Consider the following 27,029-nt stretch of genomic DNA (forward strand, 5'->3'; position numbering starts at 1 on the left):
ATCAATAAGCTACTAACAGCCAAACGAGCAAGATGGGCTGAATGGCCTCCTCTCGTTTGTAAACTTTCTTATGTTCTTATGATATATACCACACCACCCCAGGCGTGGTATATATCATGAGAACAGCATGGCCCGTCGTGGTTTATACCCTATATTGTTTATATATATATATATATATATATATATATATATATATATATATATATGTAGCCCTTCTAGCTTTCAGTTAGCTATGCTTATTGTATGTAACAGCCCCCTCCACTCCAGTGTGTTGCCCTGCTCTGTGTAGCAGGGATTCGTGTTTGTGTGATAAAAAATCACCGACACAGAAGACTCAAAAGAAAAAAAACAAAGAGAAGGTAGGTTAAAACCATGGTGTCCAGTAAGAAGACTCGTTTCTTTTGTCTTCCAGGACAGACGCTTATTGGTCTACAGGGAAATATCGCTTCTGCACAGCATATTTTCTGCATTTCTGGGAATCCAATTCTATGCACTTACAGGAAGAATGTATCTTGGAGTGTATTTCACATAAGATAGGATTGTCACAAGCCATCAGCTGTCAAGCCTCTTCTAGATAGGAGCCAGGCCAACAGCACAACTATTTCAGCAATTTCTGGACACTGGCAGCAGTAAGCTCCTTGGTAAGAAGCAAGACCACAGATGACACACATAGGGGTGTCCCTTTTTAAAAAAATATATATATCTTTCCAGTCTCTTTCAACATCAAGGTTTCTTTGGGAGCTACAACAGGACCCACGAGGTGGCAGTTTTCAAGGAGCAGACTTTTCAGAGAAGTAGTTACCACAACTAACACCTTCACTATGATCATCCTGACTTCGAGCAATCTTCTGTGCGCTGAAAACCATTTGCCAGTTAAAACAAGGGAATACTTCAATCAAAAGGCATTACAATCCAGACAAAAAAAAACACCCACACAGATCTGCTACAGGGCTTATTCAACTTCTAGTTTACAAGAGTATTTTTTCCCCCTCTCACTACAGAGGAACACCATTTATCACTTTAATTGCTCCAGTATTCAACATGGATCAGCCATGGCACACAATCCAATCAATTTCTTTGTCGACTGGGATATGTAGGCATACTCGTCCCTGACAATATGCCAACTATATTTGGATAGTAAATTGTGAGGGAGCCAGTCTTGTTCTTAGCTCCTCACTGGGCCTAAAGGTTTCGAAATAGTGGAAGTGGTGCTCTGTACCTACAGTGGAGTAGCGGTCTGCTGTCTAGAACAGGACAATGTTTTCCACAATACTTTACGGCTGATGATAGCTGCCTGAAGACTGATGGGGAACTACTAAAGAGCTATAGTTATCTTAACAAGTACAAACCCTACTTGGTCAATGGAATAAATAAACACATTATAAATTAAAGGTCGGAAACTTTCAGGTTTCAGATCATACAGATGAATGAGAAGATGTCATCCTCGGGTGCGATCCAAAATCATTGCACGACTTGGAGTCAGGGATTCTACCTACCCTCCATCAATGTTCAGAATTATCCCGGGTTTAAAAGGCATGTCTTATGCAGACAGGCTAAAATAATTGAATCTATTCAGTCTTGAACAAAGAAGACTATGCAGTGATCTGATTCAAGCATTCAAAAGGTATTGACAATGTCGACCCAGGGGACTTTTTCGACCTGAAAAAAGAAACAAGAACCAGGGGTCACAAATGGAGATCAGATAAAGGGGCATTCAGACCGGTAAATAGGAGGCACTTTTTTACACAGAGAATTGTGAGGGTCTGGAACCAACTCACCAGTAATGTTGTTGAAGCTGACACCCTGGGATCCTTCAAGAAGGTGCTTGATAAGATTCTGGGATCAATAAGGGACCAACAACCAAACGAGCAAGATGGGCTGAATGACCTCCTAGCGTTTGTAATCTTTCTTATGTTCTTACATTGCTGCAATCTCCAACATGCTACATAGCTGGGAATGCCACTCTGTAGGTCCCACCCTAGGGTGGCTAGAGTGTTTGGTGGGGCTACCACCTAAGACCCCAAGGAAACCCCAGGGGAGCCTCAGCTGGCATTTAACTATTTAGGTTACCACAGTTCAGACCCTGGCACAGGAAAGAAAAATGTCACTGCATTTCTAGTGACTGTGATCTCAGTAGAAGGATCATAAAAGCAAGGCACATCTGTCTCCAAACAGACACATTTAAATCAAGTTAAATGTTTGCAGCCTAGGATGGAAACCATCTTCAGTATCCATTAAAATCCGCGGGATTAGGTAGGGTTAATATAGGGGCAAAACTAAAATATGCTCAATACAGGACATCTGCCATGATGCTACCTGTGCCGCCTCCGAGACCTTTTTTAGCGTTATAGCTTTAATAAGTCTTATTTGCAGCCTACTTTACTCGATGTATGCCTTATCTTCCTCTGCTAACTTTTACCACCACCCTATTGCTGAATGCTTTGGTATAGGTTCACACTGTGTTGAGTTCATCAGACAAGGTCAAAAGACAAAGATTACCTGTAATATGGTTTCTTCGTAGGATGAAGAACTCCACACCTATATCCAACCCTCCTTTCCCCTCTTTTCTTTACTGATTTTATTTTTGAAATTTGGACATTGCTTGGTAGTGATGTGGGCTTTGGCACAGAAAAAGATTATATCAGTGATTTCTGGGAAAGAGATCAATTTAATCCTCCTGACCAAAACAACAGTTCACACTGTGTGGAGTTTTTTTTTTACTGTTTGTATTTAATGTACTATGCCCTGTATTTAATGTACTATGCATTGTTCCTCACTATCTTATAAAGTGCTTTGTGATGGTGGTCCACTATGAAAGGCACTACATAAAATAGATTGATTGATATTGGACATATATAGGGCCTTATTGCATATATATATATATATATATATATATATATATATATGACAGTTAAATCATGTCACCTGTCCTAAAACACATACAGACGTGCTCAAATTTGTTGGTACCCCTCCACAAAAAACAAAGAATGCACAATTTTCTCTGAAATAACTTGAAACTGACAAAAGTAATTGGCATCCACCATTGTTTATTCCATATTTAATAGAAATCAGACTTTGCTTTTGATTTTTTATTCAACATAATATTGTAAATAATAAAACAAATGAAAATGGCATGGACAAAAATGATGGGACCGCTAACCTAATATTTTGTTGCACAACCTTTAGAGGCAATCACTGCAATCAAACGTTTTCTGTAGCTCTCAATGAGACTTCTGCACCTGTTAACAGGTAGTTTGGCCCACTCTTCCTGAGCAAACAGCTCCAGCTGTCTCAGGTTTGATGGGTGCCTTCTCCAGACTGCAAGTTTCAGCTCTTTCCATAGATGTTCGATAGGATTCAGATCAGGACTCATAGAAGGCCACTTCAGAATAGTCCAATGTTTTGTTCTTATCCATTCTTGGGTGCTTTTAGCTGTGTGTTTTGAGTCATTATCCTGTTGGAGGACCAATGACCTGCAACTGAGACAGAGCTTTCTGACACTGGGCAGTACGTTTCGCTCCAGAATGCCTTGATAGTCTTGAGATTTCATTGTGCTATGCACAGATTCAAGGCACCCTGTGCCAGGCGCAGCAAAGCAGCCCCAAAACATAACCAAGCCTCCTCCATGTTTCACTGTAGGTATGGTGTTCTTTTCTTTGAAAGCTTCATTTTTTCATCTGTGAACATAGAGCTGATGTGACTTGCCAAAAAGCTCCAGTTTTTACTCATCTGTGCAAAGGACATTCTCCCAGAAGGATTGTGGCTTGTCAATATGCATTTTAGCAAATTCCAGTCTGGCTTTTTTATGTTTTTCTTTCAAAAGTGGATCTTCTTCCATGGAGCCCACTTTTACTCAAAAAGCGACGGATGGTGCGATCAGAAACTGACGTACCTTTATCTTGGAGTTCAGCTTGTATCTCTTTGGCATTTATCCTTGGTTCTTTTTCTACCATTCGCACTATCCTTCTGTTCAATCTGGGGTCGATTTTCCTCTTGCGGCCGCGCCCAGGGAGGTTGGCTACAGTTCCATGGACCTTAAACTTCTTAATAATATTTGCAACTGTTGTCACAGGAACATCAAGCTGCTTGTAGATGGTCTTGTAGCCTTTACCTTTACCATGCTTGTCTATTATTTTCTTTCTGATCTCCTCAGACAACTCTCTCCTTTGCTTTCTCTGGTCCATGTTCAGTGTGGTGCACACAATGATACCAAACAGCACAGTGACTACTTTTCTCCATTTAAATAGGCTGAATGACTGATTACAAGATTGGAGACATGTGTGATACTAATTAAAGAAACTAATTAGTTTGAAATATCACTATAATCCAATTATTTATTATCTTTTCTAAGGGGTACCAACAAATGTGTCCAGGCCATTTTAGAATATCTTTGGAGAATAAGCAATAATTCATCTCTTTTCACAGCTTCTTTGCTTTATTCTATGACATACCAAAGGCATGCAAGTATACATGATAAAATAGCTTTTAATTTCATCACTTTTCAGGAGGAATGAAGCATTATTTCAATGAGCTGTAAGGGTACCAACAAATTTGAGCATGTCTGTAAACACATTTCTAGTACAATCCCTTAAATGAGTGATAACCACAGAATGAAATCAATCTTGTTACTTCTTATTAGCATGAGTAACCTCATCACTGCCCCGTCCCCCTTTTATTGAACATCTTTAGTTCTTAGTTTTCCATTGTTTTATTTAGTGTTGCTATATTTCACATAGATTAGAACTACTAGTAGCTTGACTTTCAGCATCATAGATAAAAAGTCATATATAGCAACAGTATATTGTGATTCTATACAAGATACAGTGTTATATTGAGAAATAACTACAGCAGCAAGTGACCTACAGTATAGGAGAACACTATACAATCAATTGATATATTTTTGTAAAGTTAAGTGGCACAAATGTTCGGGGACTCTTGTCTTTATCCGCTTCTAGCAGATTTAATTCTTTACTTAATGTAATTGCAAGCTGTTTTTGAGGAATGCAGAATTTGATTTGGAGGGACATCCCTAAAGTAGTTTGAACAGGTCCCACAATATGAACCTTCTGTCTATTTTGGTGACTTTGTAGAGGTTGCATAAAATACCTGAGTAATTTACTAGATGTTCAATTGTGAACATCATAAAAAGTTATGGTCAAGCTACTAGTTTCAGATGGATTGTTTGAAAAACCGACAACATAATATACAGCTGTGGCCAAACGTTTTGCATTACTTTTTTTTTTTTTGTCTCAATCCTAAAATTCTGTGAACATAATTTAGATCTTTTATTGAACATCATGTAATCAAGAAACTACAAAATGATATCGCAAAAGTCTACCGGATGCCATAATATTAGTACAGTGTTTCATGTTGGATTTCGAAATGTCACATTTTTCAATTTGTCAGTTTTTCATTAAGTATACAGACAAATACATATAAAGAAAAAATGTAATTAAGTATGTTAACGTAGCATTATTCAGCAGGTTTCATTCAACTTTATGAAGCAAAATTTGTTAATTCTATAGGGTGATGCAAATCTTTTGGCCATAGCTGTACAGGACTATAACAAGTAGTATGCCATTACAGAATCTATATAAACCAAATGGTTTATTTATTGTTATGTTTTGTAACAAATCACTTTAATGTGGTTTCTTTTGTTTTGGTGCTGTTAGGTGTATATGCCCTGATGGCTTTACTGGATTATTCTGTGAAACTGACATTGATGACTGCATTGGAAACCTGTGCTCAGAGCATGGCACCTGTCTGGACCAGCTGTACAATTACACCTGTCGCTGCATGCTTGGATATGAAGGACACTTCTGTGAAACAGAGATTAATGAATGTACAAGTTTACTTTGTGAAAACGGAGCCACCTGCGTGGATTTAATTGGTGATTTCTCATGTCAGTGTGCCATAGGATTTGAAGGTATGTCACAACAATTGAGATTCTGGTGAAGCTTTTACTTTATTTCATGAATGTGGAATGTAAAATTGGTTCACATATATATTTAAGAGACCATGCTTACAACCTTTTTTTCTAACAATATATTTATGTCAAAACCTTTCACTACTGGCACAATAATTACATATAATAATAATTACGTAGCTTACGGAGTTTAGACTTTGAAAATATTTAACAGAAACAATTACCGTTCATTGCATATATTTTCTACCTACAGGATAAATTAGTAATGTGGATGCTTTTTTGAAGTTTGATTAATAAACTGAAGTAGAACAGCACACAATTGCTTCTTTGTCAAATGAAGCAATTTGATTGTAATAGCAGGCTTCAGGCATAGACAGTTGTCAAGTAAAAACCTGCTGTTTTTCTCCTAGTTTCTTATCGTCAAAATTAGGATTTAACTGAAGGAGAACTTCAGCCTGGGCTATACTGTATACCTATACTTTGATATAGGCGGAAAAGACACAACAACATTTGTTAAGATTCCTATTGAGAATGACTTTTGTAAATGTTGTAAATTCTGATTTATTTATGCATAATTGGGAAAATAAAATGATTATGCCAGTTATGAACATGTTTACCCATTTAAGAGCTGGTACATACGAAAAGAAAATAACATTATTTCAGGGCAGACGAGAGAGAGAGAGAGAGAGAGAGAGAGAGAGAGAGAGAGAGAGAGAGAGAGAGAGAGAGAGAGAGAGAGAGAGAGAGAGAGAGAGAGAGAGAGAGAGAGAGAGAGAGAGAGAGAGAGAGAGAGAGAGAGAGAGAGAGAGAGAGAGAGGCAAAAGATGGCAACAGTCAGATCAAAAAAATGAGGGTAATGCAGAATGGGATTTCCATATTAATATGCATTAGCCAATTACCTAGGAATCATGCCCTGAGAAGACGTTAATACAGCTCAAATAATGTTAAGAATGAGCTATTTCTAGACCCACCTGTTATCCATTTAAATACATGACACCATGCTAATGTATATATATATATATATATTTTCCATGTTCTAAACATATTTATCAGGCTTAGTAACTTGTACTAACATGCCAATGTGAGTCTTGTTTCTAGTACATGCAATTTAAGAGGGGATCCATCCATGACTTTTTTTTTTGTTTTGTTTAACTATGAACATATGAAATCAGTGACTTATTGGGATTTCCAGGTACTGACAATGGCTGGGTTAACATGCTCATGAAAATCGACTGTACAGTCATGACTGTGTGACGTTGTCACACAAATACATTGTGAAACAGCAAAAGGAGGTCCTTTTCGCAGCGGGACTTTAAGGGCAGGGTCAATCGCTTTCTCATGATAAAAATAGCTGTAAAAACCCATGTAAACTGGAGCAGGAATCATGCTTGTAGCTAATGAGGTTTCAGCAGTCAAGATCCAGTTGTTCTGACTTAATATCACATACTGTTCAGCAGAAAGGCCGTACAAAACAGACACTGTACATTAATGGACTACTTCACCACTAGAACCGCCGTGGTTATACTCATACCTACAACCACCGGTCGATTTTAAACACCATCAGTATTAAAATGAAAGACAAACTATCGGCTACAACACAAAAGTTTTATTCAAGCACATCATATCAAACATCTGCACAGCCGAAACGCCGTATTTAAAATGAACAATTAAACATAAAAAGGTTTATTTTCTAACTTGCCACATATAAAGCACTACTTAAAATAAAAAAAAGAAAAACTATAATAAAATAAACATTTCAAAAGGAACTAGTGTGTAAACAGGTTTATGTACATACAAAAAACTGTAAAAATAAAAGTATTTTTATTAAATCTAAAACGAAAGTAACATATGATTCATCTTGCGTGTGTGTCACTCGCAGCACAGAATCCAGGTTGAGCTGCTGCAGCCTGCAGCTTTGATTGAAATGTTTCTGCTGAAGCGCTGTGGCTCGCTTCAAGATGAAATCTTGCCTACCTTGAACTATACGAAGGAATTGATGGCTGCCTGGTCCAGTAGAGATAACAGGCGTGTGTGTGTGTGTGTGTGTGTGTGTGTGTGTGTGTGTGTGTATAATATATATTATATATATATATATATATATATATAAACTGAATATTGTAGGTTATAGTCAAAATAAAAACATGTATTGTAAAAGGTGGTTCTAGTGTTAATGAAGTGTAACTTTTAGATGTCCACAAACGCTCAGAAATATAAATTACACACCCAAGTAATAACACTTTAAGAAATTATATTTTATATAATTGTGGGGGGGGGGGGGGGGGGGGGGGGGGGGTGGAAGGTAACCAGACAAACAAGTAGTTAATGCGCGGCGTAATTCAGAGTGTGCGCAACAACACATGAATTCATTTCTCTTGTTAAATGTTTTTATCTTCATGGCGACGTATGGAGCTCTCCTCACGATATTCAGAGTCGTTCTTTTCCTACTTAGTAAGCAGACATGGCCATTTAAATATACCCTCCCCTAAATGACTATCAATTGAGTAATCTGCATTGGTACGGCCGATTTTTTTTTTTCCTACATCAGAACTGCACAAAGAATTTCCTGAAAAGTATGACAAACAGGTCGTGAAGAAACCTGTCATGACTTGTGCAAGTAAACGCTGCTAATGATACATTTGATGTGTGTGTATATATATATATGTTGCCATGGAGAAAAAAAGTATCCTTGTAATCTTCATGTACATACGACGGTATATGGAAAAAATATTTAATAATATTAATAATTGCATTATCACTCTCTCTCTACAACAAAACACAGTACAATGGAGAAGAAGTACATTCAAAATAAAGATATGGACATTCAACCAAACAATGATCACAAATTCAGAAACAAATTAACCTCAGACCAGTAACAGAAGAATTTAGGGAGATTTTTAAAAAAGGGCAAGAATTAAAATACAAAGAAAAAAACCTACAATTGCGTTCAGTGGGAGAAAGAAGAGAAACTAAATAAAATAACACAAAATATTCACTTCACATATGTATTTGAGTTTTAAAATAATCTGACATTTTGTTTTATCACTATTAACATCCTGTATGATAATTTCACTCAGTTGATGTTCTGAGAGTTCAGGCATCTGAGATGCAGCTACTTCCTGCATAAATGGAAAACTAAGGATACAATATATTGCCAGTGCAGTCAAGTCCAAACTACCGAGCACATTGTGAACAATTACCCACTGTGTGCCTTTACAGGTATACCATTTACGGACACCTGAGGACATTTAAATGGCTTTCAAAACCTCAATATATAACTTTAGTCATTGCATTTCTACACATAATACTCTATCGGTTTTGTGAGCACATAGTATAATAGTATGCAAGACATGACTGCAGTGATACTTTGACAAACGTTTTTATATAAACAAAATGAAAAGATTGTATTTCCTTCCATTCATAAAACTTACAAATGCAATTGTTAGAGCTTTGTGAATAAAGCCCAACATCTTCAAAGGTTATAATTGGTGCTATATGAATTTTTGTCTGCTGACTCAGGGAGAAAATGTTCTGAAAACACAGATGACTGTTGGTCCACACCTTGTTTAAATGAAGGCACTTGTGAAGATCTTATCAATGGTTTCAGATGTCTTTGCCCACTTGGTAAGTACGCTTTTAAGTAGGACTCAACTAAAAAGATAATGTCATGAGCCAAATGTCATGTGTGCATTTGTTCAAATGGATTATCATTTTGTTTCAAAGAAAACCAACCATTCTGGAAAAGCACCCCAAAAAATCTAAATAAATATTATTATTATTATTATTATTATTATTATTATTATTTATTTCTTAGCTCACGCCCTTATCCAGGGCGACTTCTAATCGAAAGCAAATACATTTCAAGTATCACAGTACAAGTAATAATACAATTAAGAGCAAGATAAATACAAATATAAATACAAATAGTTCTTTATACTATGACAGCTGTAAATTACTTAAAAAATAAATAAATAAAAATACTTCGAAAAAATAATATAAAAATAATATTAGGAAATTCCCAATTGTATTATCCAATCTTTTATTATAAGAAAATGCTTAGTCAGACTGGCTTTCCCAGCTTGATTTTTTAACTACAACAACGTTATTACATTTAGTAAATATTATCCCATCCATCTGGATGACGTTTGAAGACCTATACACATATACACATGGCTATGGCCAAAAGGTTTGCATCAACCTATAGAATTAACTAATTTTGCTTCATAAAAAGTCAAATGAAACCTCCTGAATAATGTTATGTTAACATATTGAATTAAATACCGCTTTGTAGTTTTCAAAATCTAACATGAAACACTGTATTAATATTATGGTTTGAAGTCTCTAATGTTTTTATATATATATATATATATATATATTAAATTCTCAATCCTAAAATTCTAGGTGATGCAAAACTTTTGGCCATAGCTGTATGTGTGTGTGTGTATATATATATATATATATATATATATATATATATATATATATATATATATATATATATATATATTGTGAGCTTGGAGCTCTGTTTCGGGGTGGTAACCTGATGAAGGACCAGACAAGAGGCAGGAAATGAAGTCTAAGTGAGGGTTTATTTACAATGAAAAAAATACAACTTTCCAGGGGGTTGCCAGAAAATAAAAACCTAGCCCACTCACCGGGCCCTAGTCTTAACTGCTTCAGGTCCCTAGTCTTAACAGTTGGGCAAGGCTAGCCCTCACCCAACTCAAACACAAAAACACCACCACACACACTCTGGGGTGATAAGAGTTCAGTCACTTGTAAGTCTCCTGGCCTGCAATTCCACCACTCGCCACCCGGAGGACTCCCAGGTAGGTTTTCCTTTCTGACCTTTGCAATTGTATTATCCCTGCTCAGAGTTTCCAGGGTCCACCAATGATCGAGAGTGCCCCCCCCCCGAGGTAAGTCCCGGGCAAGGAGGATGAAGTAATCCCAGCATTTTATGAAGTACAAATAAAGAAAAGAACAAGGCTTGTTTTCTCCACAGCCAACTCAAAATACCACAAACTTGTTCCAGCCAACAACTAAAAATAAAAGTCTCGAACTTAACTGTGTTGACTCTCTATCAAACAGTCCATTACTCGTGGTTCCAACACACAGTTATATGTTGCAGGGATTTTTCATCTCCGCGTGTCCTGGTGATCCTTTTGAATAATACACAGTCCTTAAACAAGCACGATTTGCGCAACGCGCTACTTGTTATGAAATAGTACAGTCTCTGGTGCCAGCGTTATTTTACAAGCAGGTTATTTCCTGAACCCTGCACTCCAAGTTCAGTGAACACGCTTTTTAGAAAAATATCAACACACTCCACGCTTGTGTTACCGCAGGAATAAAACCATCTTTGGCTGCTGTCTTTACTCACAGCTCTCAGCGTAAAAATATACGACCCAGGTCTCCTTCTAAAATCCCAACCACACTCCCGTTGAGAATATTAAAAGTTCAATTCAACTACCTTGCTGCACCGTAGTTGTCTTCCCGTGTCCATAGTTTGTTTCGCTGGTATCCTCCACAGTATTCCGTTTATTCCTGGTCTGATGCTTTATTTCAAACGAGACCCACGCTCCTGGTCACGTTGTTTACTTTTTAAACACTTGTTTCTGCACACAAAGAATAACGCTCTCTCCCGCACCGACTGCCCTGTTGCTGTTCAGTTTTTTTTGTACCTCACTATTCACCGCCTTATATAATGCTCCCCTCCCCCCTTCCAGCTGCTATTAATTAACCCCTTTAGCCATCCCAGAAGTGGAGCCCTACGGCAGCTACTCTGTGAGGTAATTTAAAGATGTATCACCAAATTCTTCGTGATAAATTGCCCTGTAGCAATGCAACTATAGAACTTCACCCTTCTATGTCGCATTACTACTTACTCCTGTACATTTATCACAATATATATATATATATATAATTTCTAAAAATAGGAAAACAAAAAACATTCATACCGGTATTACAATTACTTTGGAGTCACTGGATTAAATTACTTGGTTGTATATTAAGTTTTATAACGTTAGTGGATGATAATGCCACTTGAGTAAATGGCTTTGGAGAGAGCCTTTCCTAATTTCTTCTTATTATGCTAGTATGTATTTTGATTCTAGAATGCATTGTTTTGACAAAGCCAATATACAAAAAAGAGACCCAAGGTAGAATATAATTTGTCCATTTTTCATCTCAATTCCTTTAATGAATTTCAGAGGACGATGCAACTGTGTGGTTTGCATTACACAAAACCAGGCTTTGCAGAAAAATGCAACTGTTTAATTCAGGTCAAAAAGAAAAAAAATGTAACCAACATACACAGTAAATCTCTTCCTAATTTGAATAATATAAACCATGTCCTTGTCATACGTCCTGGTCTGCTTTTGATACATTTGATTGAAATGACCGCTGTACTCGTAATCAATTTCAAGGTGATTGTTTAGTAAATATTCATGAACCAATGTGATATTAATTTGCTGTGCTTTTATTCAAGTTGATGGTGAGGATCTGATGCATCTGCTGTAACCTCTTTTGCCTTTTCACATTGGCCCCACAGCACAACTAGCACTGCAGAGCACCACTGTACTACAACCGGAGCACTTTCCCGTGCACTTGTGGATTACTGTGCTGTGATTATTTTGTGAAACCTTTTTGTTTGGGACTGAAAACCCACCATTTTACCCCTATATCACCAATGGTATGGTGGTAAAACAGGAGGTTTTCAGTCCCTAACAAAAAAGGTTTCACAAAATAATAGCAGACAGTGATTATTGTGTTAGAATTAATTAATTTAGTTTCATGAAAGGAAAATGCAACTGGAATTATACTCAACGATTCCTTGTAGCTTAGACTTTTGGGTCAGCTGGTTTGGAAACTCAGTTTGTTGAAGTGTCCAGTACAAAAGGCTCTACTCTCAGCAACAAAGTTTTCAATCCCCAAAATCGGATCAAACTCGGCAACAAAGTTTTCAATCCAATAGAATCAACAAACAGCTGCAGCAAAGTCTTCAATCCTCAGTAAGATCAACACAACAGTGCCCGTCTGCTCTGTCCTCTTCACTGAATCTTTAGTTACCCAAGTGGTAGGGTACAGTTTCTTTTGGATACTGTGGTTTTAGGTGTACAGCAGACCCAGACGGTTTTGTCTGATAACTGAAGTTTTACAGTAGTCCTCCAGCCGGGTCTCAATCTTGTCACTTGTGTTCATTGACTTGCTTGCAGCTTGCTTTATCTTCTTGGGTCCATTTTTAGGCAGTCCCATCTTGGGTCCGTTTTTAGGCAGAGTCCCAGAGTTTCAGTTTCGCTTAGAGTGACAGCACCTTGTTTAGCGATCAATGTGGAGCACAAAATGTTCGGTTTTGCTTGGCTATTTATAGTCTTTTCACTCTTCTAAATAGCCACTTTCAGGAGGTCATTGGTGTATCTTGCTTCTTTAAAACTCACAGACCTTTGATGTTTTAATGTCCTTCTCCAGTGAGACATCGATGCTTTATCTTCCCGGCGTCAAACGCTTGTTGTTGCAGTTGTGAATAATCTGTGCATAATTTAGCTGTCCTTTCAGCCTAATCCAGTCCAGGTGCCACCTTGTTTAGTCATCCAGTTCAGTAGGTCACATAGTTAAGTATGTCTGCAATAAAGGGGCCATTTTTCTCAAGACACAGCAGTTTCATTAATCAGTCCAGTTACATTTCTAATACGCTTTCAGGTGTTAATATCATATTCAGGGAATATGCACCACACCATTGAGGCATTTCTGACATCTCTGCTACAGCCTGCATTACCCACCCCCAGCTACTAATTGTGCCACATGTAGGATGCCCAAACTGGTTTTAGGCTTAATCCATATGTCACGAGTACCCACATTAATTACTGAGACATTGTGACAGAGAAAGAATGATTCTTGGTTATAAATCTCCCTCCCGACCTGTGAGGGTGCTGTGTAAAGGGAACAGAGTGCCCTGGACTGGATGGCCTGACAATTCATTCCCACAGTTAGGTGGAAGTCGGCCATCTAGAAATGGGGCGGCAGATCAGGATTATAAAAATAAAACCTGTTTGGATCATGAACTTTGTTGTCTGTCTTCTGTTTCATAATCACATCACCACTACACCTGCGCACTGCAAACCACTTTGCCACAGACATGCAACAGCCCTTTTTGTACCAGGACACAAGAGCTAATTACCACTACATTATCCGGGAAATGATTCACTCCTAAAGGCTTAATAACAGCTGAATACTCTACTGTACTATGGTTTTGATAGTTTGTAGCTAGTACAAATTTCACTGTGCCAGCTGGGACCCATATGGGAGCTCGACCTGCTACTTTTGCAAAACTAAGACATTCAGCACTCGGTTCCTTTGTATGGCATGTCTCCAGGGCTTGTTTCCAACCCACTTCAGCCTGCTGCAGAAACAGACTGTAAATATTCAGGACCATGTTGATGCTACAGTAAATCACAACATTCACTTATGATATTCATACCCAGGGACAACCATTTTCTTTTGTTGGGAGGGGATATAAATGGGGCAAGTCATAGTAAATCAATATGGTTTCATGCCAGTGTATGCACTGCTCTAATACGTTTTTAAAAACAGGTCAAAACATAATCTATGCATTATAGAAAATAAACTAGGTATTGGGTGGGGAGGGAATCTAAAGAGCTATTTACAATTGAGGTTAAAAGTATCCTGTCATCCCCGCTATCCACTGAGTAATCACAGAGGTGTGTGCTACAGTAATCTTAGTCAAATCCCTATTATCCCTGCTCAATCACATGCTCTGGATTGGACCAATCTACTTCTAGGTTTATTTAATGTCATATTTTTGTCTAATAAGGCTCCGTTAATTTGTGATTTTATTCACAATTACAACATTGATATTCTCTCTTTAACTGAAACTTGGCTTAGGCCTAATGACAATGTTTCCCTGATTGAGGCTTCTCCACCTAACTTATTTTTTCCAGAAAGCTCGCTGTACTGGACAAGGTTATAATCGTTAACGAAAACTGAAATGGACAAAAACCAGAAAGAAATGATTCTGTTAACGGTATTAAAAACTGAAATGGAAATTTGAGCAAAAATGGAAATTAAACTTAAATAGAAACGTTTGAAACTAAAACACAATAGAAATAATAATTAAGATTTGTTTTCCTGTTTTTTTAGTAAAGCCATTTCTTATTGGGTGGTTTTTAAGTCAGTGAACATCACTGAATGTGATTTGCCTCTTGTACTGTGATGCACTTCTTTATGGTTGCTCTTTGAGAAGGAGAGTTCATTCATACACACGAGGTAGCTGCTACAGCAATACAAAAAAAAAGTTCAAAATTTAATTTAGCATGAGTATGCCAACTACAAATGTTGGACTAAAGCAGGAAAGTTCTGTGTGTGACTACAGAACACCCTCACTATAATGAACCTATGAAAAGCAAGAATCTTGAATTGAAAGCTTGCCTTTAAGCTGCCCAGAGCTGCGTTGTCCTCCAACGCTGTAGCTCTGAAGTGACTGCATGGTGGGCCTGCAGTGTGTAAAGAAGCGGTCAGCTGACGGCACACACGTCGGAGGCCAGAGCTGAGCCTAAGAATAATTGGCTATTCCAAATTGGGGAGAAAATAATAAAAAAACAATTGGTGACCTACTAAATTAAAAAAATATTCATAACTAAACTGAAATTTTAAAAAAAAGATTAGAAATAGAATAGATTTTAACCTTCATGTTGACATTGATTCTGATTCTAACTCATTTGAATTTCTGAGCCTTCTGGATTCCTTGGATTATATCTTGCATGTAAAAGGTCCCATGCATAATTGTGGCCATACTTTAGATCTGGTAATTTCTGGTGGTTTAGCTGTTAGAAATGTCATAACAATAGATCTCACTATTTCTGATCATCTTGCCATTGTTTCTGAGGTTAATCTGCCAGTATCTACAAAGATTGTGAACCGTACAATTAAAATGTGGGTGTGTTGAGCTCATTACCGCACCCTGACTCCTTATCAGTAAATGAGTTGGTTAATACCCACAACACCTCCTTGACGGGTATCTTAGATACTATAATGATAATGATATAACTCGTAAACTGAAATATGAGGATCGTAAATTAGAATGGAGATGGAGGGAATCTAAATTGCATGTTCATTACATTGCATGGAAGGGCCATCTGGGTAATTATAGTAAGGCTCTGGCATTGGCTAGATCATATTATTCTAATTTAATAAAAACATTTATTTTTGTTACCCTAGACAAATTAATTAACCTCCCCCTCTCTTAATAGTCCCACCCTTGACATTTGCTCCCCTCTTAGCTGCAGTGACTTTTTAAACTTTTTTAAAAATAAAATACTGGACATCAGAAAATGAGATTACACAGACACCGTCTATTAAGGAGGATTCAAGTGCAATATTACCAGTTAGAACTGAAGGCTACTATGGAGGCTTTTTCTTTGATTACTTTACAAGAACTGTCAGTGCTAGTTCAGCATATGACAGCTACCACATACTCTCTTGATACTATTCTTACAACACTTTTAAAAGATGTTTGCTGGTGTTATTAATACCAACATTTTAAAAGTTATAAAGGGCTCACTTTCCTCCAGTATAGTTCCCTCAGCACTTAAGGTAAGATAAGGTTATAGAAAGAGTTGTTGCAAATCAGTTACAAACATTTCTAATGCTTAATGGTGTATCTGAGAAGTTTCTGTCTGGATTCTGTACTGCACATAGCACGAAACAGCTCTTGTCAGAGTTGTAAATGCTCTGCTAATAAGATCTGACTTGGGCTTTCCATCAGTTTTAATTCTTGTAGATCCAAGTGCTGCCTTTGATACTGTAGACCACTCCATCTCAGTGAATCATTTTGAAAACAGTGCGACCGTCTGGCCTTGTCCTGTCCTGGCTCAAATCTTATCTTTGCGATAGATTTCAGTTTGTCTATATTGGGAAGGCAAAATCTGAAAGATCTGAAGTTGTCTGTGGTGTTCCACAGGGCTCCATTCTAGGTCCCTTGCTGCTCTATTCTATATTCTATATTCTATATTTTCATTATATATGCTACCATTAGGTGATATTGTCCGCACACATGGAGTGAACTTCCATTGCTAGGCTGATGATACCCAGCTATATCTGTCCCTAAAGCCAGGAAATACTTCTGCTGAAGAGTTACTTGCTGCTTGTCATGCAGACATCAAGTGTTGGATGTCTCAGAATTATTTAATGCTAATTTCAGATATAACAGAGGTTATGCTAGTGGGCTCTCAGAACCAACAAAAAAATTGGGATTACATGATCTTAACCCTAGTAATCTATCATTAAATCTTAATCTAGAAATTAAAAATGTGGGGTCATCTTTGATCCTGATCTATCATTTGAGACTTATATTAAGCAAATTACAAAAGTATCTTTCTTTCCATTTGACAAATATAGCCAAACTTAATCGATTTATTTAAGTATCTGGTGTCGAGAGACTAATGCATGCCTTTGTTTCATCTAGAATTGATTACTGTAATGCACTTCTCTCTGGTTTACCAAAAGGTGTGGTGTCTCGCTTACAGCTCGTTCAGAATACTGCCGCTAGAAATCTGACCAAAACCCTGTTTTAGCCTTATTATACTGGCTCCCTGTGCAGTATAGAATTGATTTTATGATTTTGCTGTTAACCTACAAAGCCCTAAATGGATTAGCATCTAGTTATTTGCAGGAGTTACTGATCCCTTATCATCCAAATTGCACTCATAGACCAAAGGATGCTGGGCTACTGATTATTCCTAGGGTCAACAAAATTAACACAGGAGGAAGAGCTTTTTCATGCAGAGCCCTTAAATTATGGAATGCCCTCCCTTCTTTAGTCAGGGAAGCTGGGACAGTTTAAGTCAAGACTGAAAACACACTTTTATAAAATGGCTTTTTTAGTGGGTTTTAATGTAATTTTAAAATGTAAGCTTTATTTTGTCAGTATATATATATATATATATATATATATATATATATATATATATATATATATATATATATACACACTACCGGTCAAAAGTTTTAGAACACCTCAATTTTTCCAGTTTTTATTGAAATTTACGCAGTTTAATGTCTCAATGTACTCTGAAATTAAAGCATAGAACAAATAAACAATTGGAGATAAAGAAATCATGGAATCGTTTTTACTCATCAAAGTAGCCACCTTTTGCAGATTTAACAGCCGAACACACTCGTGGCATTCTTTCTACAATGGAAATCAAGTATTGTTCGGAAAGTTCTTCCCAACACTGTTGCAGAAGTTCCCACAAATGTGTTGCACTTGTAGGTTGCTTTGCTTTCACCCTTCTGTCCAGTTCATCCCAAACCAGCTTGATGGGGTTTAAGTCTGGAGACTGTGCTGGCCATTCCATGATTTGAAGCCTACCGTCTTGTTCTTTTCTTCTAAGGTAGTTCTGACATAGCCTGGAGGTATGTTTTGGGTCATTATCTTGCTGTAGGATGAACCCCTGACCAACTAGGCGTATATCAGAAGGTATTGCATGGCGCTGCAAAATGCTGTGGTAGCAGTTTTGGTTCAGGGTGCCACTCACTCTGTGCAAGTCGCAGACTCTGGATCCAGCAAAAGAGCCCCAGACCATCATGCTTCCTCCTCCATGTTTGACAGTTGGTGTCACACACCGAGGAACCATCCTTTCGCCTACTCGACGGCGTACAAAAACCCTGCGTGATGAACCGAAGATTTCAAATTTTGATTCATGGGTCCATAAGACCTTTCTCCAGTCTTCAGTAGTCCACTGGCGGTGCTTCATGGCCCAGGCGAGCCTCTTTTTCTTATTTTGCCATCTTAGCAATGGCTTTCTTACTGCCACTCAACCTGTCAAACCTGCAGCTCGAAGTCTTCTCTGAAACTGAGACTTGCTTACTTCGACCAGTGTTAAGCTGTGCTTGAAGCTGTTGTCCTGTGAGCCGCCTATCACGCAAGCTGTTGACTCTCAGAAACTTGTCTTCTGATTCTGTTGTGGCTTTGGGTCTGCCGGACCTCTTCCTGTCAGAGTTTCCTCCAGTTTTCAAGTGCCTTTTGATGGTGTAGGAAACTGTACTCACTGACACCTTGGCTTTCTTTGCAATTTCTCTAAAGGAAAGACCTACACTTTTAAGGGTTATAATGGTCTGTCTGTCTTCCTTTGTTAATTGCCTTTTTCTCACCATTATGAGAGCAATATACTACTTCCTGCAGTACAATACTGTCCAAATAATGCTTAAGAGAGTGTAGTAACACAGTCTGTTACAACACTGCTTTTATACAGACAGAGGGTTTGTATAATCAACAAAAGTTGGGACACCTGTAGGAATTGTTAGCATCAACTTTCAAGGCTTAATTTACTTCCATTGCTGCAGAACAGCTGTAAGTTGTTAACCCATTACTTGTTCCCTGAAAAAGGCCTTTTTGTATAACTCTGAAATGTACATTATTTTTCAGTTTTTGGTAACCTAAACTTTTTTTTTTAACCTCTGGCAGTTTACCGCTTACCTTTGTACCATTTCAGGTTATTCACTGGACTTGAATTGCTTAAATTTCAATAAAAAATGGGGTTGTTCTAAAACTTTTGACCGGTAGTGTATGTGTGTGTGTGTGTGTGTGTGTGTGTGTGTGTATATATATATATATATATATATATATATTCACACACATACTGTTATTTAAATATGCTATTTAATATGTAGCAGTTGTGTGTGACATGCCTGGGGACCTTTATACAAATGTATTGTGTTTTTGCAATGCACTGTACAGTGCTTGGAGATACTTTTGTATGAAGCCTGTGGTCTTTTACAACGCAGAGCCACCTCTTAGGGATGATTTTCCCTATAGCCTCGATATCTAACTCTAGATAGCCCAAACACGGTATATCCAGCCCATTGGCTGCCTTTAGCGTAAGCCAACCACAGTCTTTCAATAACCCCTCCAAAGGGTTCAAAATACTTTTTGAAGAAGGATTCAGTGACTGTGGTGACCATTGACCCAGTGTCTAACAAGAAGGGGACCTTCACGCATCCCATTACAACAGTAACGACCGGGCATTGTCCTACCAAATTGCTGATATACCTCAGCAATTTGACTCTAGCCACATCAATTAAGCCTGGCTGATCCCCTCCTGTCATTTGGCTCCTCACGACATGGGGCGACAGTTTCCCTGGACCTCTTCCAAAATCTGTCCACTTGACATTTCCCTGGGTTTGGCTGGGTGCTGCTATTCCATCATTTCAATACCATGCAATATGTCCTGACCTCTTACATTTGTAACAAACAGGCTGCTTAGTTTCATCATATGCAAAAGCCTACTATTAGAGCGTCTATAACCTCTATCCTGTGAAACCCTTAAGGTCAGCAACAGTTTTAACCACTGCTTCTAACTGATCTTGCTGTTTTTTCACAGTTTTTAATAATTCAGTTAAAATCAGATCCCTAACCGTTTTAGCAGTTGTTGCCTCACAATCTCCAATAAAATCAACCCTGGCTTCACAAGAGCGAGGACAGCTTTTAGTACCACCAATTCCACGATCTCCCTCCTTAGCCCAAAGAAAGGAAACACCATTATCCTGGTGCACTATTTTCTTAAGCTCTCGTCGTAGTAGACAGTCTCACATTTTCTGCAAATTAATCTCTTAGTACAGAATCTTTAAGAACCCCATTTGGATTACATCTCTTAACATTATCTCACAAAGCCATAAATACATGAGAATATTCCCTTTGCGATCCTCCATCTTTCTCTCTATCCTGTTTCGGGTCATACTTAATCTCTTCGCGGGCCTCACCTTTGAGCTGGTCATAAATAAAACCGTGTTCAGTGAGAGACAGTCGTCTAGACCTAATGATCCATTGAACCTCATCCTGACATTCTTCAATCAATACAGGGTTTTCTAGTAAAAGCTTTCCTACAAACTTTTGAAATGTTTTCTCTCTAATTATATAGATATATAGTGATGAAGTGTGGGGCACTGTGGTCGAGGGCCGGTATTTTGGGCCACGGATTTTGCGCAGTTTGTACCCGTTTTAAGGAAATGTAGTCCTGTTGGTATGGCGCAGTCCTGTTGGTATGGTATGACTTCAATTCCCAGGAAGCCACGGGACTGATGGGCAGCCATTTTAGATGACAGTTATAAAATAGGTGATTGTGTAATTGATTCCACAGCTGCCTTCAATTAAACAATTGGGAGCCTTTTAAAAAAGGCAGGGTCAACCTGTTGGTTGAGGAGAGTTGGAGAGGGAGCTGTGTGAAAAGGAAACAAGAACTGAGTCTTTGTGCAAGGTAGGACTTGAGTCCTGGTGTTTTGGAGCTGGTAAGCAGCTTAGCTGCCCGAACTGTTAGTTAGGGATACTTGCTTGTGTAGTTAGTAATCCATAAAGGAGTTAGGCTTTTGTTTGTTTATCTTGGATGTTTTATTTGAAGCAATGTAAATAATAAACACACAGGTGCCGTCCTGTTTAAACCACATTCCTGGAAGTTCGAGTTTCTTTTATGCTAGAAGACAGTGTAAAAGTTCCAGAGGAAGTGACTAACATAACAAACATTTCCAGAGTTGTCACAAATAGAGAGAGAGAGAGAGAGAGAGAGAGAGAGAGAGAGAGAGAGAGAGAGAGAGAGAGAGAGCATTCACTGAAAATGAGCTCCTGAAAATTTAAATTGATATAAAATGCCATTTTAATATCAGAAACATATGTAAAGTAGTACTTAAAGTAGTATTTAACTTAATATGAAAAAAATGGTTAAATATTATAAAAACACCAAAAGAAGATCCCAAAAGAAACAGAAGAACACAGAGAGGAAATGGAAGGAAGGAAAGAAGAGAGAGTTAAAGGAAGAGAAGACAAATTTAAAAGAAAAAGAAAAAGGAAAGAGAAGAGAAAGAAAGTTAGAAGGAAAGAGGAAAATAAAGGAAGAAAATTAGAGGAAAGGGAAGGAAGGAAAGAAGAGAGAATTAAAGGAAGAAGAAAAAATTAAAGAGAAAAGGAAAGAGAAAAAAGAAAGAAGGAAATGAGTAAAATAAAGAAAGGAAGAAAATTACAGAGGTAGAGGTAAGCCTTTTACACTAGCATCATTTTATTTTATAATTTTATATTAATAAATACAAAAAATACTACAACTAGATGGTAACTTTACAAGTAAAGTTGTGGGGCTTGCTTTATTGGGAAAGTGGTCAAAGTAGCTGATTTGTGTCAAAAGTCACATTGTTTACTAATTGTCTCATGCTTAGAATGTGCTAGAATTTGAAATTTCTCAAAGTTCTATGACAGTTAATTCAACAGTGGGAAGTAGCCTACTGAAAGAAGTTGATGCGGTTACTAAAACAGCTGTACCTCTTGATTGGTAGACGCCATTCCTGTTTTGATTTGATTTCATTTGCTCTAAGTATTTGTCTAACTTGTTGGGAAAGTGGTCAAAACGGCAGTTATTTCTAAAAGTTCACAGAAAACGTAGTTGGTGTGGTTACTAAAACAGGTGTACCTCTTGATTTGGTAAAAGTTATATCTGTTTTGATTTCATATTTGAATAGCAGAGAAGTAGAGGAAGATGCCATACCCTTTAACTTTTTGTCTAGCTTGTTGGGAAAGTGGTCAAAATGTCAGTTTATAAAAAGTTAATGTAGTTGGTGTGGTTACTAAAACATGTGCTCCTCTTGATTGGTAAAAGTTATTTCTGTTTTGATTTCAGATTTGAATAGCAGAGAAATAGAGGAAGATGTCATACACTTTTTGTCTTACTTGTTGGGAAAGTGGTCAAAGTAGCTGATTTGTGTCAAAAGTTACATCGTTTACAGTAAATAGAATGTTGGAAGTCTGGGAGTTTTTAAACAATGGGGAGCTTTAGAATGTTGAAAAAAGTCCCATTAAAGTAAATGAAGATGGACAAAAAAAGGACAAAAAGCTTAATAGTTTAAAAAGTATAAAATATATCAAAAAGTTGTGTACAAGCACACTATTCCAGACCGGTCTACACGTTTTAAAGTTTGAACAGCGTTTCTAGCTTAAACGGTGTAAGAGGAGTAGCGTGCCAAATAATAATAATAAGTAGTATGTCGAAGATTTAAAGTGGGGACTCCTGCTTCGCAAACCCCACTAAAAATTAAAGGTTCAGTAGTAGTTTGCTTTTGAAGCTTAGTTTACTTTCAGAAGAGAAGTTGGCAGTGACAGTTTGAAATTGCAACAAATTGTAGCAAATTCTCCCAGTTGCCATGGAGACCAGTCAGACTGCAGAGAGCAGGGAGTTCCAGTACCCTGCTAAACGGAGCAGTGCACAGGCCAGGAAGCAGCACAAACTGAGTGTGCTGAGAGAGAACCCGGAGTGTCTGTACACAGACTACTCTGGGACAGGAGACAAGATGAAGAAAAGCAACCTCATCTTTTACACTGAACACCTCAATGCCTGGCACACTGCTGTGTGTAAGAAGTACAGCGATGTTACAAAAAGAGGGATCTGCCAAGGTAGACAAATCCTTGTAAGAGAAGACTGACTCGGACAGCACAGTCTTAAATATTAATGTCTACCACAGTTGAACTGTGTTGATCCAGGGCAGTGAGGCTAGCCTGACCTCCTTCGAAAAAACCTATAAACAACTAAAAGAGGCGGCAGAGATAGAGAAAACATACACTACATCCAACAACCCCAAGAACACCGACCCTGAAGATTCAGCTCCAACCTCAGACAGCACAACACCCGACACCAACCTGCACACCCCCACGACCCCCAGCGACATCTATGTGCCCACGCACTGCCCCTTAGGCTACAGGGAGGTAATAGTGCCCTCTATTAAACTCAGCATAGTCCGGCGCAGCAGGGACTGTGGTACAGAGGGGAGCTGGCTAACTGCATCAGCCCAGTTAAACAGGGTCAAACACACACATGATCAAAATTAACAAGGGAATAACCCAGTGTGAAAATGATATGTACCTGTGTGCAGCATACACCCCCCTTCTGAATCCCCTTATTATAATGAGGAGTGTTTTAACACCCTCCACACAGAAATCAGCCATTTTCAGGCCCAGGGAAATGTGCTGCTGTGTGGGGATTTCAATGCCAGGACAGGCTCAGAGCCTGACTGTATAAAAACACTGAGGGAAACAGCCATGTATTTGGACAGACCCCTCTGTACCTCACACCCATCACAATACAGAGAAACAACCCTGACCATGCTGTAAACAAGAATGGGAGAGAGTTAGTGCATCTCTGTCAAGCCCTGAGTCTGTACATCGTTAATGGCAGGATCAGAGGGGACTCTTTAGGGAGGTTCACTTACTGCTCAGCTCTTGGGACAAGTGTAGTCGACTATGCCATGACTGACATGGACCCCTCCTCTATCAACACATTCACTGTCAGGCAACAAACCCCCCTGTCGGACCACAATCAAATCACTGTGTTCCTGAAAAGTAGAGGTCCGCCCAGCAACACACAGACACAGCCCAGCAAGCTGTACAATCTGAATCAAACATACAGATGGGCTCCAAACAGAACAGAGGAATTTAACAAAGCAATCAGATCTATGGAAATGACTAACCTCATTAACACTTTCCTCAACACACAGTACCAACCAAATGTGACAGAAGTAAAAAAAACCAAAATACAACTGATGCTCCAATCACCCTACAAGAGTTAACTGAGAAGCTCCAGGCACTTAAACCCAGAAAAGCTTGCGGCCCTGACAGCATCAGTACTGCAGCCCTGAGTTACAAGAGGTAATGCTTAAATTATTCAACATGGTACTAAGTACTGGTTACGTCCCTGACATCTGGAACCATGGGCTTAAAGTCCCGTGAAAAAGTATTTGCCCCCTGTCTGATTTTCTGCATTTTTGCACATTTTTCACATTGTATTTGGTCAGATTTTTTAGTGGGTTGTAGTAGTATATAGGGGGAGTCTAAGAGAAAAAAAGACACCAAAGTTTGGTGCTTCTTTCATTTGTTTGGTGTGCAAGGTAATCAAACATGCAATCTTCAGGTGTGAAAAAGTTATTGCCCCCCCCCCCCCCCCCCTTAACTCAACCCAATTAAAGGGATAATTAGGGTCAGCTGTTTGAGTACTTTGGTTAACAACCAGGCTTGATTTGGGCCAGCCCTGCCCAATGTAAATCTGACTAACTTTGGCCCTTACCATCAGAGTGAAGTTGTCAGCAAACAGGTTCTAGAGGCACATCATGCCATGAACAAGAGAAATTCCTGACCTCCGGAAAAAGTTGTTGATGCCTATCAGTCTGGAAAGGGTTACAAAGCCATTTCTAAAGCTTTGTAATCCAAGTCTACATCAGAATGGTTGAAGAACAAGAAATTTAAAGTTTTGGAATGGCCTAGTTAAAGTCCAGACCTAAACCCCATTGAGATGTTGTGGCAGGACCTGAAACGAGCAGTTCATGCTTGAAAATGCACAAATGTCACTGAGTTGAAGCAGTTCTGCATGGAGGAGTGGGCCAAAATTCCTCCACGCGCTGTGAGAGACTAATCAATAACTACAGGAAGCGTTTGGTTGCAGTTATTGCTGCTAAAGGTGGCGTAACCAGTTATTGAGTCTAAGGGGGCGATTACTTTTTCACACGGGGGCATTGGGTGTTGCATAACTTTCTTGAATAAATAAATGAAATATGTATCAAATTTTTGTGTTATTTGTTCACTCAGGGTCCCTTTTATCTAATATTAGGCTTTGGTTGAAGGTCTGATAACATTCAGTGTCAAAAATGTGCAAAAAATGCTGAAAATCAGACGGGGCAAATACTTTTTCACGGCACTGTATATCCTCAATTCACAAGATTGGAGACAAAATCGACCCCAATAACTACCGAGGCATCTGTGAGCAGTAATCTGGGGAAGGTATTCTATAGTATAATCAATGTCCTCATAATAGTCTTCCTTACCAAACAGTGTCTTGAGTAAGAGTCAAATTGGCTTCCTACCAAATCACCGCACCTCTGATCATATTTACACCCTAATTGACAAACATGTACACCAAAAAAGTAAAGGCAAAATCTTTGCCTGTTTCATTGACTTTAAAAAAAGCATTTGATTTGGCATGAGGGTTTATATTACAGAATTCTTCAAAGTGGTGTAGTGAGTCAGACTCACTCCAATATAAGGCCCTCCAAACCCAAGAGCTCAGCCCTGAAAAGAGTCCCCTAAGACTGCTGGCCTTGAAGCTCACTGCACTGACCCCCACTAATGCTAACACAAACCAGCTTCAGGTCAACACTGCTTACCAGCACCCAATCAGAGTAAACCAAATTATAAAACAAACCAAAAACAACTATATGAAACATTGGGACATAGAAACAAAATCCCAAAATAAACTTGATTGTTATCGGGCCCTAAAAAGAAGCTATACCCTAGCAGAGTATCTCTCCACTGTCAGAGATACAAAGCAGAGACAGATCCAGGCTCAGTGACCACAACCTGGCCAGAGAAAAAGGCCGACACAGGCAGACCTGGCTGCCCAGAGAGAACAGGCTCTGTGGTCACTGTGAGACAGGAGAGGTCGAGACAGAGATGCACTTTCTCCTACACTGCAAGAAATATAACCGAACAAGGGAAGTATTCTTTAATAAAATGGTAAATGCCCATCCACTTTTTCCAAACATGGCAGACCCAGAAAAACTGTCTGTACTCCTGGGGGAGGGACATACAGCCCCCCTGGCTGCCTGCCACAACCAAAGGGGCACGCACTGACACTCTACATAAGGAGTACAACTTGGGAGGAGATGAAATGTATTATTTATTTTTTATTTATATTTATATATATTTTTATATATCATTTATTTTAATTATTTTCGTTGATTATTATTTTATCATTAACAGTACTATTTTCCCATCAATTATCACCTTTTTTTTACTGTACTTTATAAATCAGTATAAATCAGAGAGAGAGAGAGAATAATAGATGGGCTTCAGTGAGTTACAGGAAAATAATTTCATCGAGACTAAAGGTCGAGTAATTTATATTGTTACAGAAACCCGAGATGTTATTTTTCCAACCATAATATGTGACATCATATTGCCTTATAAACTGTATCACAAGCACTGTGCTGAACTACTTGTCACCGCCCACTGATCACATATATAAAAAGATATTTTACTGTGAGAGATATAAAATGTGCAAACAGCAAT

General features: G+C 38.4%; 1 protein-coding gene across 1 annotated transcript in view; it reads left to right on the forward strand.

Annotated features, from left to right (window-relative positions):
- The window catches only part of eys (eyes shut homolog), a 458,209-nt gene that overhangs the window by 84,239 nt on the left and 346,941 nt on the right, over window positions 1-27,029 (forward strand). Inside the window, exons 14-15 of the mRNA XM_034921306.2 lie at window positions 5,673-5,926; window positions 9,443-9,547. Coding sequence (XP_034777197.2) covers window positions 5,673-5,926; window positions 9,443-9,547 — 359 coding nt within the window. The remainder of the gene's footprint in view (window positions 1-5,672; window positions 5,927-9,442; window positions 9,548-27,029) is intronic.

This window comes from Acipenser ruthenus, chromosome 5 (assembly GCF_902713425.1).
Source record: "Acipenser ruthenus chromosome 5, fAciRut3.2 maternal haplotype, whole genome shotgun sequence".
Lineage (NCBI taxonomy): Eukaryota > Metazoa > Chordata > Actinopteri > Acipenseriformes > Acipenseridae > Acipenser > Acipenser ruthenus.